At 38.7% G+C, this 16,380-nt stretch overlaps 1 protein-coding gene across 3 annotated transcripts; it reads left to right on the forward strand.

The window, feature by feature from the left end:
- Positions 1-1,627: 1,627 nt before the first annotated feature.
- Positions 1,628-16,380, forward strand: LOC117498136 (nuclear factor 7, ovary). Of its 3 annotated transcripts, none has more exons than XM_034150227.1 (15): positions 1,628-1,785; positions 2,587-2,728; positions 3,797-4,058; positions 4,996-5,213; positions 6,038-6,142; positions 6,249-6,344; positions 7,413-7,646; positions 12,402-12,549; positions 13,314-13,361; positions 13,536-13,562; positions 13,661-13,725; positions 14,287-14,397; positions 14,820-14,938; positions 15,070-15,166; positions 16,016-16,380. In XM_034150227.1, exons 1-15 carry the CDS (start codon positions 1,643-1,645, stop codon positions 16,157-16,159), a joined length of 1,959 nt encoding a protein of 652 aa, XP_034006118.1. In that variant the 5' UTR covers positions 1,628-1,642; the 3' UTR covers positions 16,160-16,380. The 3 variants fall into 3 exon arrangements, with proteins under 3 accessions (XP_034006118.1, XP_034006119.1, XP_034006120.1); XM_034150229.1 differs by having other exon boundaries at positions 1,660-1,780; XM_034150228.1 differs by lacking the exon at positions 13,536-13,562.

A 16,380-nucleotide genomic window follows, 5' to 3' on the forward strand; every position in this document is an offset into this window, starting at 1 on the left:
TCGTATACACTGTTAATATAAAATAGTCATTAGATAAGGCTCTAATACAGTGTTTTGTGATTTAAAATAAGACAATGATAAGAGTGGTAACAGTAAACCAAAACAAAGAGCTTAAACACACTAAAAACCTCTGTAGTGCTAAAAGGAACTGCACAATTAAACGATAAGTCTCCTATTCATTATTAATGAAAAATATTGATTAGGAGAGCTTTAGGCTCCGTCCACACGGAGACGATATCAGTTGAATCCGCTAACGTTCTCTAGACGGTTCGTCCACACGAGGCCGAAACGGAGCTGCGGCTCCCAAGGTGGGTAGGTCTGAGGACGCAACGCTTGCGGCTCCGTGTGTACGCCCTATACGATCTTTTCCTGAAAACGATGACGCCATAGCCCCGCCTCTCCCCACCTCTGCTGCTCACCCCCGCGTCATTGCTGATGCGTTTCACCAACAACAACAATGGCGGATCACAGGGTTGCGTTCGTGCTCCAGACGCTACTGACCATGATACAGATTTTAGTGCAAAATCTACAGCTCCTCTACCACAACCATCAGCAAAGATAATAATATGATATAATAATAATAGTCATCGGTCTTATTCGCTGCTTTTGGTATATTTTGTGGCGGAAGTACAGCGCCACTTACAGGCCCGGCATATGTACTACAGCGTCTCCAGCGTTTTCATCTCCGTGTGGACGGGGCCTTAATACAGTGTTTTGTGATCTAAGAACCACCTGGATTTAAAACGACACTGATAAGAGCGTCAAAAACAAACCAAAACAAAGAGCTGAAAGACACTAAAAACCTCTGTAGTGCTAAAAGGAACTCTCCTGTACACATTTTAAAGTAAGAAAAGCTTTATTTCAGTGTTTTGTGATTAAAAAATGTGCGATATAGTAAGAAAAAGTCTTTATATCAAGCTTTTAAGCAATTTTTTTGACTGTTTTTGCAGTGTTAATTGCATGTTAACTGTATTAGAAAAATCTCACATTTCCCCCTAGGTGTAATTCAATTAGATGCTAAAGAAAGTTGATTATTTCTACACTTCAAAAGAGCCACTTGGATTTAAAAAAGACACAGATAAGAGCGGTATTAAACCAAAACAAAGCGCTGAAAGACGCTAAAAGCAAAAAGAAAGGAAGAAATCGCAATAAAGTACAGTTTATATGTCACAAAAACAATTGTTAACGTAAATATTGATTAGAAAGTGGTATGGTGTTGAAAAAAACGAGAAAGACATTTCAAAATAGTATATTTTATTCAATGTATCAACCAATTTAGCTGTTTTTCTGACGGCCTCGCAGTAATATTATGTTTATCGCTTCAGATACTAATCTTACAGTTCCCTTTAGGTGTAATTCTTCTAATTTCTGAAGAGTGTTGATTGTTTTAACTCTGCCAAGAAACTCTTTGACACGGCCTGAGGCAAGGAAACATAATTTGAACTTCCTCGCTCGCAGCTTATTTGTTTCTGTGAGCGAGTGGTTTTGGATAACAGTGTCTGATCAATGAAATGTTGTGAAATGTAATTCATCATTCTGCCAAATATACAACCAGTCCTGCCACTTTTACCTGCCAACAGGCACACAGGTAAGAGGGCGGGGACTGAGAGGAAATCACACACACACCTTTTTATGTCGCAGCATGAGAAAGCAAACACATTTCACAAGTCCGTGTGACGGTGATCAAGAAACAAGAACAAGGAACAACATACGGGAGGAAAATAACAAGAACAATTTCTACCTCTCTGGAGCTTTCTGGATCTTTTCTACCCGGCAACAGGCAAGGTTTAAACTTTCCCACTCTTATTTAATGTTCATAATTATCGAGGACAAGTTACTTATATACACTACACTTAGAGATAAGTGCAGAAACCAGTCTGATCTCTTCTACCGCGAATCATGTATTGTCTCTTAAATGTCAAACGTTGTGAAATCGTGTTGTTAATTGACTCCCTTGTTTATCATACCAACAGTCCATATCCATTCACACTCATATTAATTATCTCAGTATTGACTGATTGATTATTTGACGTTGTTAAAGCAGAAGCTATGACCGGAAGTTCCTCACTCTCCCACCACTGGAAAAAATGCTGCTCCAAAAACAAGTTAATGAATAAAAACATGGTGTTTTCACTTGAAATAAGTAAAATAATCTGCCAATAGAACTAGTGAAAATGTGCTTGGTTCCTTGACGATGGGATATATAGATAAATCAGATCTTGTAATCAGCTGGGAGAACTTATTTTGAACTATATTTTACCAGAATCAGGAAATGTGTTACAAAATAAGCCGTAAATGCTCAAAGGTTTTCTGTTTTCTGATGTTAGTTGGTGATTTTCCAATATGAAATACGACTCAAAATAAGATTTGTTGACTTAACAAGGTGATGCATTGTCTAAAAACAAGACCCGATATCTCACTGCATTGTTTCTCCTGAAGTTATTATGTCTTATAGCAGGTGTAAAGACATATTCTGACTAGATATTAGACACATATACTTGGCAAGATTTTGAGTTTGTGTAGTGACAGCATCATTGAAAGTAATAGTAACTTGATTTATGTAAATGTTTCTCTGGCTGCCCACAGGATGTCTTTATGTGGACGTTTTCTGTCCGATGAGCAGTTTCTGTGCTCGATCTGCCTCGATGTTTTCAACAATCCTTCGTCCACGCCGTGCGGACACAGCTTCTGTCTGGCCTGCATCAACAGATACTGGGACGGGGCGATGGTAGGGGAGTTTTTTTATTGTAAAGAAGGTGTGCTGGGTGTGACGGTGCTTTTTTTTAAATCAAGATTGTAAGAATAGTTGTGGAGGAATCTTGAAATACCTTCATATCAATCCATATAAGTTTGAAAATAAACCTTATTTATGGTTAATATTTTATAAAACAGTAATTTTTCCTTGTAATTATTTGATTTTGTGTCTGTATTAAGGTCCCTTTATTATCTTCCTGTCTCGTTTTTCTTAAAGTAGGCTAATCATCAAATACAGTCTTTTTTATCTGTAATAGTTTAAGAGGATTCTTGAAATACCTTCAGAACAACCCTATAAGTTTGAAAATAAACCTTATTTATGGTTATTGTTTGATAAAACAGTTATTTTTTCATATATTTATTAGATTTTCTCTGTATGAAGGTCCCTTTATTAGATCTTCCTGACTTATTTTTCTTAAATAATCATCAAATACAGTCTTTTTTTATCCGTATAGTAGGAATAGTCTTAGGGATCCTTCAAATATATGAATAATGAATTGTGACTAATATATTTTATAGAAACAGACATTTTTCATCCGTTTCTTTTATGTTTTACTGGATATTTCTCTATTGATGTACTCATAGATTTCCCGCTCATGGGCTTTTTGTTGTGTTTCTTTAATTGGGTTGATTGTTGACGTCGATTATTACTGTTCTTATCTTCCCCCTTTTTAGTTTTTGATAGTTGTTCTCCATTTGGATTATCCTGTATCTTCTTTGACCTCCTGACACATCATTTTATTTATAATAATCTGGATTTTATGTAGTTTTATGTGTGTACAAATACAAGGAAATGTGAATACAATACAATTAATATAAATTGTTACCTCAGCTAAACACAAATACACGAGTAGAACAAATTAGCCCTATAGACAGATTGTGTACGTCAACATCCATTCATCTTTACGTACGTTTTCCTGAATGTATTTTCCTCTTTGGTTTCCCTTTTTCCTCCCCTTTTAATGCATCCTTCCTCCCTCCCTCCCTCCCTCCCTTCCTTCCTTCCTCCCTTCCTTCCTTCCTTCCTCTCTTCCTCTCCCAGGTGTGCGTGTGTCCTCTGTGTAAGAAAACCTTCATGAAGCGCCCAGATCTGCAGATCAACCGGACGCTGAGAGAGATCACCGATCAGTTCAGATCAATGACTGGAGGGGGAGGAGTGGGGAAGGAGAAGGGAGGAAGAAGAGGAGGAGGAGGAGGAGGAGGAAGAGGAGGCGGAATACCGGATAATTTATATGAAGAATTAAGGAAGAAGCTGCCTCGAGTTTCACCAAAACCTCGAAAGACTTTTCCCAGTGAGACTCCAGGTAAGACGAGGGTTTCAAACGTTAGAGTCTGACATCAGTCGGTGTTTCTGTCATGGCTGCAGGACAACAGATATTAATGTTATCCTTATTATAAACCGTTTAGTCGAAAGTCTTTTTAAGAATTCTACAATAATGCTGAATAAAGCTCTCGAATATTAATTTAATCAGGCAAACAAATGTTACCTTCACTTCCTGAATTTGGGCGAAATGACTCAGGAAAAAAAACTGCCTGACTGAATTATTTTTTTTGCAAATATTTGTACTGCCATCTTTTTATATCCAATAAAAGACATTCAAATAAGAAGGGTAAAGCCCCCCCCCCCAAGGAAAGAAATACACATACATTATCAAAATAAGGCAGTTAACAGACTTTATTATCATCAACCAAGTAGATACATAAATGTCCTTACCAGAAATATACAAATATAAGTAGTAAATAATCATTTTTTTAAAGATAATTCACACAAATGCGTAAATAAATACTTAAAAAAATATGTAAATGGTCATGGAAAATTGTATAAAGAGTTATACAGCTGGTAAACAAGAAGATATACATTATCCAGTCAAGTCTTTCATATTCATTAATTAATCTTTTCAAAAAATGCACACATTTCCACCATTTTTATCAAAGTTATCAGGGTTTGCATTAATCCCAAAGGTTAATTTCTCCAATTTCTTAAGTCACTAACTGAGTTTTTTCTGGGTTTTATCCAAATATACATATTGTATGTTTAGCCTCAGGAAGAGACACAAATAATACATTTATGTTTGTGTTATAAGGCCTTGGGATGTCACCAAGATCAGAGCGTTTTTGGCTAACACAAATTCTTATATCTGCATTTTACAAATTAGTCTGGAACCAGATTTTCTGCGAGCTGTCGAGCACACTTCACCTTCCTCGATCTTTCTCCTAATTCCTGTATCTTCTTCCTTTAAGCTGTGTCCATCCCATCATCATCATCATCATCAGTCACCCCCTCTCTGGCTTCTTCAGTCCCGAGCCAAAGTCCCATCGCTGCCATTAAGATCCCCTCCGCCCCCCATCTTCCTCAGCCATCTTACCCTCGCTCCAACAGCCGGAGAAGGTTCACTATGAGCGGGGCGGCGAACGGCCCGAACCTCCCCGTCTGTGAGATCCACCACCGAGGAACCATGGTACTTTAACCTGAGATAACAATAGATAAAGAAGTGCTTTATTGTTTTGAGGTACCTGTACTTGGCTTTTCATGCCACTTTATTCCTGTAATTCTCTACATTTCAGGGGGGAATGGTTTTGTATACACCATATCAATCTGACGGCGTTAATCTATTAAGATTTGTGCACAGAAAACATAGGAGTTTGTCGATAAGAGCAACTTTCTTTTATGATCATTTGACATTTTAAACTTCTCAAATGTGAGGATAGTCAGATTTCCCTTTTTTTAGATATTTTGTTAGACGATATTTCAAGGTTTTAGTCTGGGTTTTCTTTATTGCAGCAGATGAATGTCTATCATCATATCAGTGTGAATGTTAAGATAAGATAAGTACTTTATTGATCCCTGTGGTAATTATACAATTTCTTTAGGAGGTACTAAAATGTCATATATCATCCTACCTTTCTGGGTTTTTCTTAAAGGTTCAACTGTTTGTATTCATTTATACACCAGATTGTGTAGATTTCCATCTGATTTGGGGGTTATATCCTAAAAGGCAATGCCAATGGAGCTAATATTGCACAATTGAACACATATTATCAAAATCTAAATATGGTATATGCTGCAGAGATATCCCAGCCTGTATTACTATTTTAGAGATCCGTGTTCATGTGATGTTTTGTTTCTTTCCGTTAACTGTCAAGTGGGAACTAAGTTTTTTTTTTTTGTTATGTATGCACCACGACATCAAGTCAATTCCTCGTACGTGTCAACCTACCTGGTGATAAACCTGTTTCTGATCAAAATGAAATGAAAGGTTTAACACTTTCTGACTGATTTCAGATTTACTGCCGGACTGATAAAGTGTGTATCTGTCCGGAGTGTGAGACCGAGGAGCATCAGGGTCACGATACGGTGACTCTGGAGGTCGAGTGGATGGAAACCAAGGTGGGGGAAACAGAGTGAACCTCTCAGACTTTAGGGAGATACTTTTTAAGCGTCTTTGCCTTACAAATAAGCACTGAAATGTATGTGTGTGTGTGTTTGTGTGTAGGACAGGCTGGTTGTGTCGCAGCAGGAGATCCAGGAGATGATCAGACAGAGAATCGGAAAGATCGAGGAGATCAGAAAGTCAGCGAGTGAACTGCAGGTAAAAAAACATACACACACACACACACACACACACACACACACACACACACACACACACTCTCACTCTCAGAACCGGAAAATCCTCCTGTCATCCCGTTATCAGCCTTTAATCAGAAATACTCTGTCGCTACTGTTTTAAAAAAAAAAAATGATAGTTTTACCTAAATTCTGTAGTCTATTTTCAAGGTTGTATCTCAAGAATTTCGGGTGTTTATAAAAAAAATTAGGAGGTACTAAAATGTCGTATATCAACCTAATTTTCTTGGGTTTTCTTAAAAGTTTTACCCAACTGTTTGTATTAATTTATACCTGATTTTTGCACTTTTTTTACACACCTGTTTTATGGGTTGTATCCTATATCAGCCAATGTCAATGGAGCTAATAGTGCACAACTTAACAAATATTATCAAAATCGAAATATGGACTGGTGCAATATTCAAAACAAAGAAAGCACAATTGTCGCTCAAGGCTAAATGTGCGTTTAAATACCATTTTGAATGAAGTATTATGGAGCTGCAGAGATATACCAGCCTGTATTAGTATTCTACAGGTCTAACAAATCTCACCATGATCATTTTAACTTATTTTTCAATGATAATGACAGTTATGATTCAAGTATGATCAATCCATCCAATATCATAATTTGATTTTGTGCTGCCTTATCAGGTCTAAAACCACCAGACCAAGGGACAGTTTCATCCCACAGGCCATAAGACTGTTAAACACCTGAACTTTTGAAAGACCATCCATAACATTCATCGGTTTGCAACTTAAAAAAATGTTTTATCTAATATATAATGTTCCAATTACTTGTATATAGACTATTCTTGCACTATTTCAATGTTATTCAATTTTATTCTATTTCCTTGCACTATTTTATCTGTTTTATTGTGTTGCACTGTTGGAGGAGCCTGTGACCTAAGATTTGTATTGACATATCTACACTGTAGCGATGTACAAATGACAATGAAAGCCTTGAATCCTTGAATCCTTGAATCCTTAGAGTAAACCTTGACCTGGAGGCTGTATTAAAGGTATCCTGACAGTCTTTAACATCCCTCCTCAGATGGTAGTAGAGCGAGAGACATCCGGCAGCATCTCCCTGCTCTCAGACCTGGTTTTGGCCGTCAAGCGCTCGCAGGCGGAGCTGCTGGAGGTGATGGAGATGAGCCGGAAGGCGGCGGAGCATCAGGCCGACGCCCTGATCCGACAGATAGAGCTGGAGGTGGAGGAGCTGCGGAGGAGAGAGAGCAACCTCAAAGAGCTCGTCCAATCAGAAGACCACATGCACTGTGTCAAGGTCAGTGAGGTCATAATGGTGGAGGATAAGCAGAGAGGGCAAATCCTTTACTCAAGTAGAAGTACAGATACTCGTGTTTAAAAATACTCTGGTAAAAGTAGAAGGACTGACTAAACTTATTTTCTCAAGTAAAAGTAAAGAGGCTTTGAAATGTACTTAAAGTGGACCTATCATGCTATATTTGAATAATATATTGTAGGGCCATACCTATATAAAACATGTCTGGTATTTTGAAAAAAAAACTTCACAAATAGATCAACATGACAACGTTTCAAACACACATTCAAACTAAAGGAACCAGCCTGTTTGGAAAATGTAAGAAGTAGAAAGTACAGGTATTTGGGTTCAACATGTAAGAAGTAGAAAGTACAGGTATTTGGGTTCAAAGTGTAAGAAGTAGAAAGTACAGGTATTTGTGTTCAACATGTAAGAAGTAGAAAGTACAGGTATTTGTGTTCAAAATGTAAGAAGTAGAAAGTACAGGTATTTGGGTTCAAAATGTAAGAAGTAGAAAGTACAGGTATTTGGGTTCAACATGTAAGAAGTAGAAAGTACAGGTATTTGTGTTCAAAATGTAAGAAGTAGAAAGTACAGGTATTTGTGTTCAAAATGTAAGAAGTAGAAAGTACAGGTATTTGGGTTCAACATGTAAGAAGTAGAAAGTACAGGTATTTGTGTTCAAAATGTAAGAAGTAGAAAGTACAGGTATTTGTGTTCAACATGTTTGATTGATTGATTGATTGAAAAGTTTATTAACAGCTTGTATATTGGGTACAGTACAGTACAGCTCAAAACATACAATTGTTAAGGGGATGCAGACCAGAGAAAGACTTTCGTCTTGTTTACATCAGGGTCCCCCATTTCCAATTCATCATATCATTTAAGACATATAAGACATATATGACATACAGATGGCTTATTTACAATTTACATACAGGTGGTTTTTTACATACAGATGGATTATTTACAATTTTCATTTTAGATTTCGTTCTAATACATCCTAACCGGACATTTAAGACATACCAAGTCTACAGATATACAGTTAGTAACAGAGTCTAAAATGCGAGTATATACATAGATGGGGGGGGGGAAGCTGTCCATTGTACGACAGGTTGAGATTTGTACCATTACCGGGGCCAGTTTTGCAATGCTTTCCCCCGAAGGTGCTCTTTAAGAGAGGTTTTGAAGGTAAGTATAGTTTTACTTTCCTTTACAGTTGTGGGAAGAGCGTTCCACCTTGATGTGGCATAATTGCGAAACGTGTATTCCCCTTTTTTTGTGCCAAATCTGGGTTTTACATGATTTGTGGAGCTCCCTCTGGTGTTATGATCATGGTATTCCTTGACCTTTGGGAAGAATTTTGACATGTACATGGGTACCATAGAGGTGTAGTGGATCTTGTAGACCAGGCCCATTGCAAGTAGCTGTACTCTGTCGTCTACTCTAAGCCATCCTAGGTTGTCAAAGTGGGCAGAGGTGAGGTGGGTTCTAGATGAAAGTTCAAGCAGTAGTCTGACCAGTTTATTTTGCGATGTTTGAAGTTTTGTTTTTAGCGCCTTGGAGGTGCTATGGTACCATGACGTGCAAGCATAGTCATAGTACCCTTGAATGAGTGCTCCTGCCAGAGTTTTCAGGGTGTTTTTGTTTACCAGAGAGGAGATCCGGTATAGGAATCTAGTTCTTTGATTGACTTTTTTTATTACATTGGATGCCATTTTGTCACAGGAGAGGTTTGCCTCAAGAATAGATCCTAGGTATGTAATTTCCTTCTTACTTGTGACAATAATGTCACCCACTGCAACTGAGAAGTCGTCGGATTTGCTGAGATTATGTTTCGAACCGAAGAGAATGGACTCTGTTTTACCCAGGTGTAATGATAATTTATTATCGGCGAGCCAGGTGCAGATTCTGCCGAGCTCGGAGCTGAGGGTTTTTTCAACCTGCAATCTGCTCCTGTCAGAGACCAGCAGGGCTGAGTCGTCCGCGAACAGGAACAAGTTGCAGTCACATGCTGATGACATGTCATTTGCATAAATTAGGAACAGTAACGGACCTAATATGCTTCCTTGTGGAACACCACAGCTCACTGGGAGGGGGGGGGACAGAGTACCGTTTACCTCCACCATCTGTTCTCTCCCCTCCAGGTAGGATTGCATCCAGCTCACCGATAGTTTATCAAAACCAATTGCTTTTAGCTTGTCAATCAGAATGGGGTGATTGACAGTGTCGAAAGCCTTTTGTAGGTCCAGCATCACCATGCCGCAGTATTTACCCTCGTCCACCTCTTGTTTGATGTGGTCGGTCAAATAAAGAAGGCATGTGTCAGTGGAGTGGGATGTTCTAAAGCCAGATTGAAATTCATAGATTAGTTTCTTTTCTGCGAGGTACTTTTCGACCTGTTCATATACTATTTTTTCCATGACTTTCGAGATGGAGGTAAGTATAGAAACAGGGCGGTAGTTGCCTGGGTCCAATTTGCTGCCCTTTTTGTGCAGGGGGGTTACTCTTGCAATTTTGAAGTCTTTGGGTACTTTTCCCTGTTTTATGGAGAGGTTAATTATGTGAGCTATGACTGGTGAGATGGCGGTTGCTGTGTCTCTGAGGAATTTGGAGGGGATATTGTCGTGGCCAGTGGCCTTGTTAGGTTTGAGGGCGCTCAGTTTAATGAGTACCTCTGCTGTTGTTACCCTTGCTAGACTGAAATCATCTTTGCGTACCCCTAGGTTTTTGTAGTAGGTCATGATGTGATCTACTCCAAAAAGCCCTGAGTGGGAGGGTAATTTATTTACAAGAGTTGTGGCTATGTTTGTGAAAAAAATGTTCAAGTACTTGGCCACATCCAGTTTGTCTGTGATGAGCCTGTTATCTGTCTTTATGTTTACGTTTGAAAATCTCGTTTTGAGTTTTTTACTGCAGCCAAGCTGGTTATTGAGTAATTTCCAAAGTTCACGGGGTTTATTTTTGTTTTCCTCAGTTTTGTCATTGATGAAATTCTTTTTGGCAGTTTTGATCATGGAGCTTACGTCATTTCTTAGTCTGTTTCTTTCAATTTTTAGTTCAGTCACGTGGGCCTGGAGTTCACTGCTCGTGCTTTTGGAAAGCATTGACTGACTTTTATGAAACTCAGAGCATTTTTTGTCTCTGGTTTTCATGGCGGTCAGTATGCCGGAGTGCATCCACGGCTCAGCGCGATTTTTTACCCTGGTTGTTCTTAGGGGGGCCAAATCATTGAGTATTGCAGAGAATTTGTTTTTGAAACCAAGCCATGTTTCTTCAACTTGTGTACCACTGAGCTCATCTGACCAGTCCAGGCTCTCCAGTTCTAGGTTAAAGGCCTCGCTAGAGTAGTTTTTGAGGTCTCTAGATATGACTGTTTTGTGACAGCCGGCCTTTTGTTTTAGCTTTTTGCGGGTACAGAATATCATATAATGATCACTTAAACCGCATGCTATAACCCCTTTACTGGAGATCCTGGACCTGTCAGAGGTCAGAATGAGATCAATGGTAGTTTGTGTTGTTTCACATACCCGGGTGGGTTGGGTGATTAGCTGGCTGAAGCCGTGCAGATCACAAATCCTACTGAAGGACTTGAAGACGGACGTGTCTTTACGTTGCATATCCGTGTTCCAGTCTCCAATAATAATTGTCTCTACATCCCCCACATCAGCCAAACACCCATCTAATGTATCATAAAAGTCACTCTGTTCCGGTGGTCTATAGATTGTCCCGACTATTACAGATTTAGCATTGTCAAAAAGAATTTCAACCCACACAGATTCAATATTTTCATGATGCAGGTCAGTACGGTTTTTGAAATTGGTGTCTTTATGTATGTACATGCAGACACCACCTCCATTCACGTTCCTGTCCCTTCTCACTACAAGATAATCTTCAATTTCAATCTCTGAATCTGTAATGGAATTGTCCAATTTGGTCTCAGAAAAGCATAATATGCTTGCCTTACCGTTCATGAACAGTTGCCTGAGTTCAGCCAGTTTGTGTCTCAGACTGTTAGTGTTCAGATGAAAAATATGTAGTCCATTTTTGTTGTTTAAATGCATAATGTCGTCAGCTTGAAGATATTTGTCTTTGTCCGTTACAGCAAACGGCTTGCGGCCTGCCGTGGTGCTTGGAGCGGTGGGGTGGTGGGGGGAGGGAGGCTCCGTTGTAGCTTTAGCCGTCGATATGCTAGCAGGGTGGCTAACAACATGGTGGATATTTGTTCCCTCGGATCTCGGTTCTCTTCCTCTCGTCACTGCCTCATGCGTGTCTGTCTGCCGAGGCGTCCCCGGGGGAATGTCGAAGTCTCCGTTGATTCCTCGGTCTCCGCTGTCTCCATGGTCTCTGTTGTCGTCGCGTAGTTGTTGCTGTAGCGGAAGAGATGCTAGTTGTGATGCTAGTTGTGATGCTAGCTCCTCCAGCCTGCAGGACTGGCTTCTTGTCTGCACCGGGCCCGGATTCAGATGGATGTCTCCCGCTAACAATAAGACCAAGACGATCATGTAAGAAGTAGAAAGTACAGGTATTTGTGTTCAACATGTAAGAAGTAGAAAGTACAGGTATTTGTGTTCAACATGTAAGAAGTAGAAAGTACAGGTATTTGTGTTCAAAATGTAAGAAGTAGAAAGTACAGGTATTTGTGTTAGAAATGTAAGAAGTCAAAGTAAAAAGTCGTCAGAAAAATAAGTAGTGGAGTAAAGTACTGATACCAGAAAAATGTACTTAAGTACAGTAACAAAGTATTTTTTTTTCCAGACGTTCCCCATCCTCTCCAGCCCCCCGCCTGCCAAAGACTGGTCGGGGGTGTCGTTGACCCATGACCTCGGAACAGGGACCGTCTACAGGTCGCTGGCCGCTCAGATGGAGAGGTTTCAGGAGGAACTGAAGAACATCGCAGAAAAAGGTCAGAAAAATGCAAAATACACGGCCTGTTTGCAAAGATAAGAAACAACGAAGCAGCAAAAGAGCCGCTTTATGACTAATGACCTATAATATATATATATAATTAATTACCCTTATTCTTTAAACACTTGAATGAATTGACCGTGGGCCCAACAGGGTGCCAGGTGGGACACCAGAGTTTTTTTAGTAAAGCATCAAAACAGACTAAAAGAGCTTTTTTATGCTAAGTTTTTTTAATTGGGGATTGGATGATAGAGAGAGGTTTTAATTTGTATTAATGTGTCCCTAAAATGTATAACTAAAATGCAATTACAGCTATAAAACGCAGTAAAATGTCACATATACTGTATTAACGCTATGGATATTTTTCTTATACTGTTCATATGTTTATATTTACTGTTTATGTTTATCATGTATTAAATGTTATGTTATTATATCTGTAACTCATTTGCAATGCCTTGTTAACATGCTTCACAATTTGGGATCAATTAAGTATTTCTAATTTAATTTGTCACATTTTTAAGTCAGTTAATTTGTAAATGATTATTTTAAAGAAAAATAAGTTATGGACCTTTTGGTCATTATGAATTTCGTCTGATAAATATTATTCCTCTTTGTTTATTAACTGATCCCTGGCTTTCTGTAATTTAGCTAAATGTTAGTGTCCCTACAACAGATCTAGTCATCATAAAGAGCTGAAATGCTGCCCTCTAGTGGTGGAAATTAGTATCATAATAATAATTTTGTTCTCTTTGTTTCTTACAGGTTTTCCTCCATTAGTACTGGAACCCAGTCCGGTCCGACCACAGCCCAGTGAGTGTCCAGCCCACCTTAAATATGCTAAAATATTCAGGATAAAATATGCACATAGTCTTGTGATCATTCCACCTTTAACGAGTTAACGATATAGTTAACTGAATAGTTAATTCAGTGCATTATTATGGAGTTTTACCAACATTTCAACACAACATGTCTGTTTTTCTGCAGAGATCAGGAGGGTGCAGGAGTACACAGGTCCAACACATTACTTTTGGACACATATTGCTTCCAGACGTGATTTAAAAATAGAACAATATACAATTATTTTGATTCCTCCTCTCTCTTTATTACAGCGGATGTGACTCTGAACGGCAACACCGCTCACGCCAGACTGATTCTGTCAGAGGACATGAAGAGCGTCAGTATTACATTTTTATATATTCATAGTTTAGTTAAGCGTGCATTTGTAAATCTCAAACCCATCAGAAAATGTTTACAATCTAAAGAAAGTGTCAAAAATAATGATTAAAATGCATCAAAGTCCTTTTTTTCCCTTCCTGTCTTTGTATATATATTTGAATCAAGCAGATGGAGTATTTTGTCATCGAGGATTCTTGAAATTCCTCCTATGTGTTTGAAAAAACCCCATTATTTATGGCTAATATTTTAGGTAAACCATATTGTCTTTAATGTAAAAAGAAAAATTATTACAATTGTGATATGTTTTTTCATGTTTGCACTCATATTTTGTGTTTAAAGAAAATCATTTGAATATTTGATCCGCTTTTTTACCAGTGGCATTTAAAGTATTGAATGCTTTCCTCCTGTATGATATATTATATCATGCCTATGAATTTCTGTAGTCACTAATATTGATAATCTGTGTCAATTTCTCACCTGAGGCTTTATGTATGATGAATTGTGACATGTCTATGAATGTCTGTATACACTAATATTGAAAGTGTGTGTGTGTGTGCAGGTGCGTTGTGGAGATCGGCACCAGATGCTTCCAGATAACCCCGAGAGGTTTGACAGAGTGGTGTGTGTGTTGGGGAGAGAGAGCATCTCCACTGGGAGGCACTACTGGGAGGTGAGAGGCTAAAATCTGCTTTATTTAAAACAGAAACACACTTTTTTAACGGAGACATGTGCTGCAAGTTGACACGGAAATGCACATTTTGTGTTTATGCAGAGGGACAGATATATATTGGTCATGATGATTTCAGAAAACTTTAACGAGGGGACAATTGTTTAGTTTCTTTGGTGCCAGTTGCTGAAAGAATATTTGTTTTATTATAAGAAGTTTCAGTAAAAAGCCGGCAGTGACTCAGTCAGTAGGGACCTTGCTTGGGAACCGTAGGGTCGCCGGTTCAAGTCCCGAACAGACCTTAATATGGAGTATGGACTGGTACTTGGAGAGGTCAAAGTTCACCTCCTGGGCCCTGCCGTGGTGCTGCTCCCAGTACTAGGATGGGTTAAATGCAGACGTCCAATTAAGTGTGTGTGTGTCAGGTGGAGGTGGGGGGGAAGACGGACTGGGACCTGGGTGTCGCCCGACAGTCCATCAACAGGAAGGGGAAGATCGAGGTAACCCCGAGCAACGGGTACTGGTTCCTCAGCCTGAGGGAGAGGTGAGTGTTAACAGCAGGTGTTCTCCTGATATTTCAATTTCAATTAACAGCTGCAAATGAATCAAAAAGAGGACAGTGACATTACTGACATTTCTCCTGCTTTCTCCTTTAATTTAATGTCAATATAACAGGAACAAGTACACCTTTCGCAGCGAGCCCTCCACTGACGTGCAGCTGAGCCTCTACCCACAGAAGATCGGGATATTTGTGGACTTTGAGAAAGGACAGGTGCATTATGGGAAACACAACTCGCAAACCTCTTTAAGGGATAATTAATGCTAAGGTTAAGGGACAGTTAAGGGTAAGGTTAAGGGACAATTAAGGCTAAGGTTAGGGGACAGTTAAGGGATAATTAAGGCTAAGGTTAAGGGACAGTTAAGGGATAAATAAGGCTAAGGTTAACGGACAGTTAAGGGATAATTAAGGTTAAGGGACAGTTAATGGATAATTAAGGTTTGGGGACAGTTAAGGCATAATTAAGGCTAAGGTTAAGGGACAGTTAGGGGATAATTAAGGCTAAGGTTAAGGGATAATTAAGGCTAAGGTTAACGGACAGTTAAGGGATAATTAAGGTTAAGGGACAGTTAAGGGATAATTAAGGTTAGGGGACAGTTAAGGGATAATTAAGGTTAAGGGACAGTTAAGGGATAATTAAGGGTAAGGTTAAGGAACAGTTAAATACACATTAAAGTCAGTATTGTTTTTTGCATTTTAAGAAAAATATTCACAAAGCATACATAAAGAAACACATCTAGGTACACAGATTAACTTCATAACAGATGACAAATTGAAAAGAAATAATAGTAATAATAATATTACAAATAAAAGAATGGATACATTATTAATACTCAGGTATACATTCATTATATTGTTCTATACTTGACCCATTTTTCCCACCTTTCCTCAAAGATATGCATTTGATTTATAATCTAGTTGTTTTCTCCATTACATAGATTTCATTTACTAAGTTACTCCATTGTGAGTTTACTAAGTTATTATCTTTTAGCCAATTCCTTGTGATTTGTTTGATGATCGCTATTCTAATTAGCATTTTTTTATATCCTCTTGGCTCTGCAGGTGTCTTTCTACAACGTTGACGCTAAAATCCACATCCACACGTTCCACGACTCGTTCACCGAGTGCATCTTCCCGTTCTTCAGCCCCTGCACCAACAAATCTGGGAAGAACGACGGGCCGCTCACTATCACACCTGTCACATGAGACAAACACACCGGTCACATGACACACACCTACCTGGAAGTTGTGTTTCTTTTTTTTTTTACACACTTAGTTATCTTGTAAACATTATTCCAGGTCATGTTTTTGAGATATAAATCCATGTTTGGCTGCTTCAAACTTTCTCCTGATTGTAAATAGTTCATGGCAATTTGAATATTGTGTGCTGATCATTTATTAAAACAATCACATTCAATTAACAAACA

Source organism: Trematomus bernacchii, unplaced genomic scaffold (assembly GCF_902827165.1).
Source record: "Trematomus bernacchii unplaced genomic scaffold, fTreBer1.1, whole genome shotgun sequence".
In the NCBI taxonomy this organism is placed as follows: Eukaryota; Metazoa; Chordata; class Actinopteri; order Perciformes; family Nototheniidae; genus Trematomus; species Trematomus bernacchii.

Coding starts and splice junctions, on each gene's coding strand:
- LOC117498136 (XM_034150227.1), top strand. CDS start 1,643: ATGAGAAAGCAAACACATTTCACAAGTCCGTGTGACGGTGATCAAGAA. Junction 1,786..2,586: donor TCTACCCGGCAACAGGCAAG/GTTTAAACTTTC, acceptor GGCTGCCCACAG/GATGTCTTTATGTGGACGTT. Junction 12,550..13,313: donor GAAGAACATCGCAGAAAAAG/GTCAGAAAAATG, acceptor TGTTTCTTACAG/GTTTTCCTCCATTAGTACTG.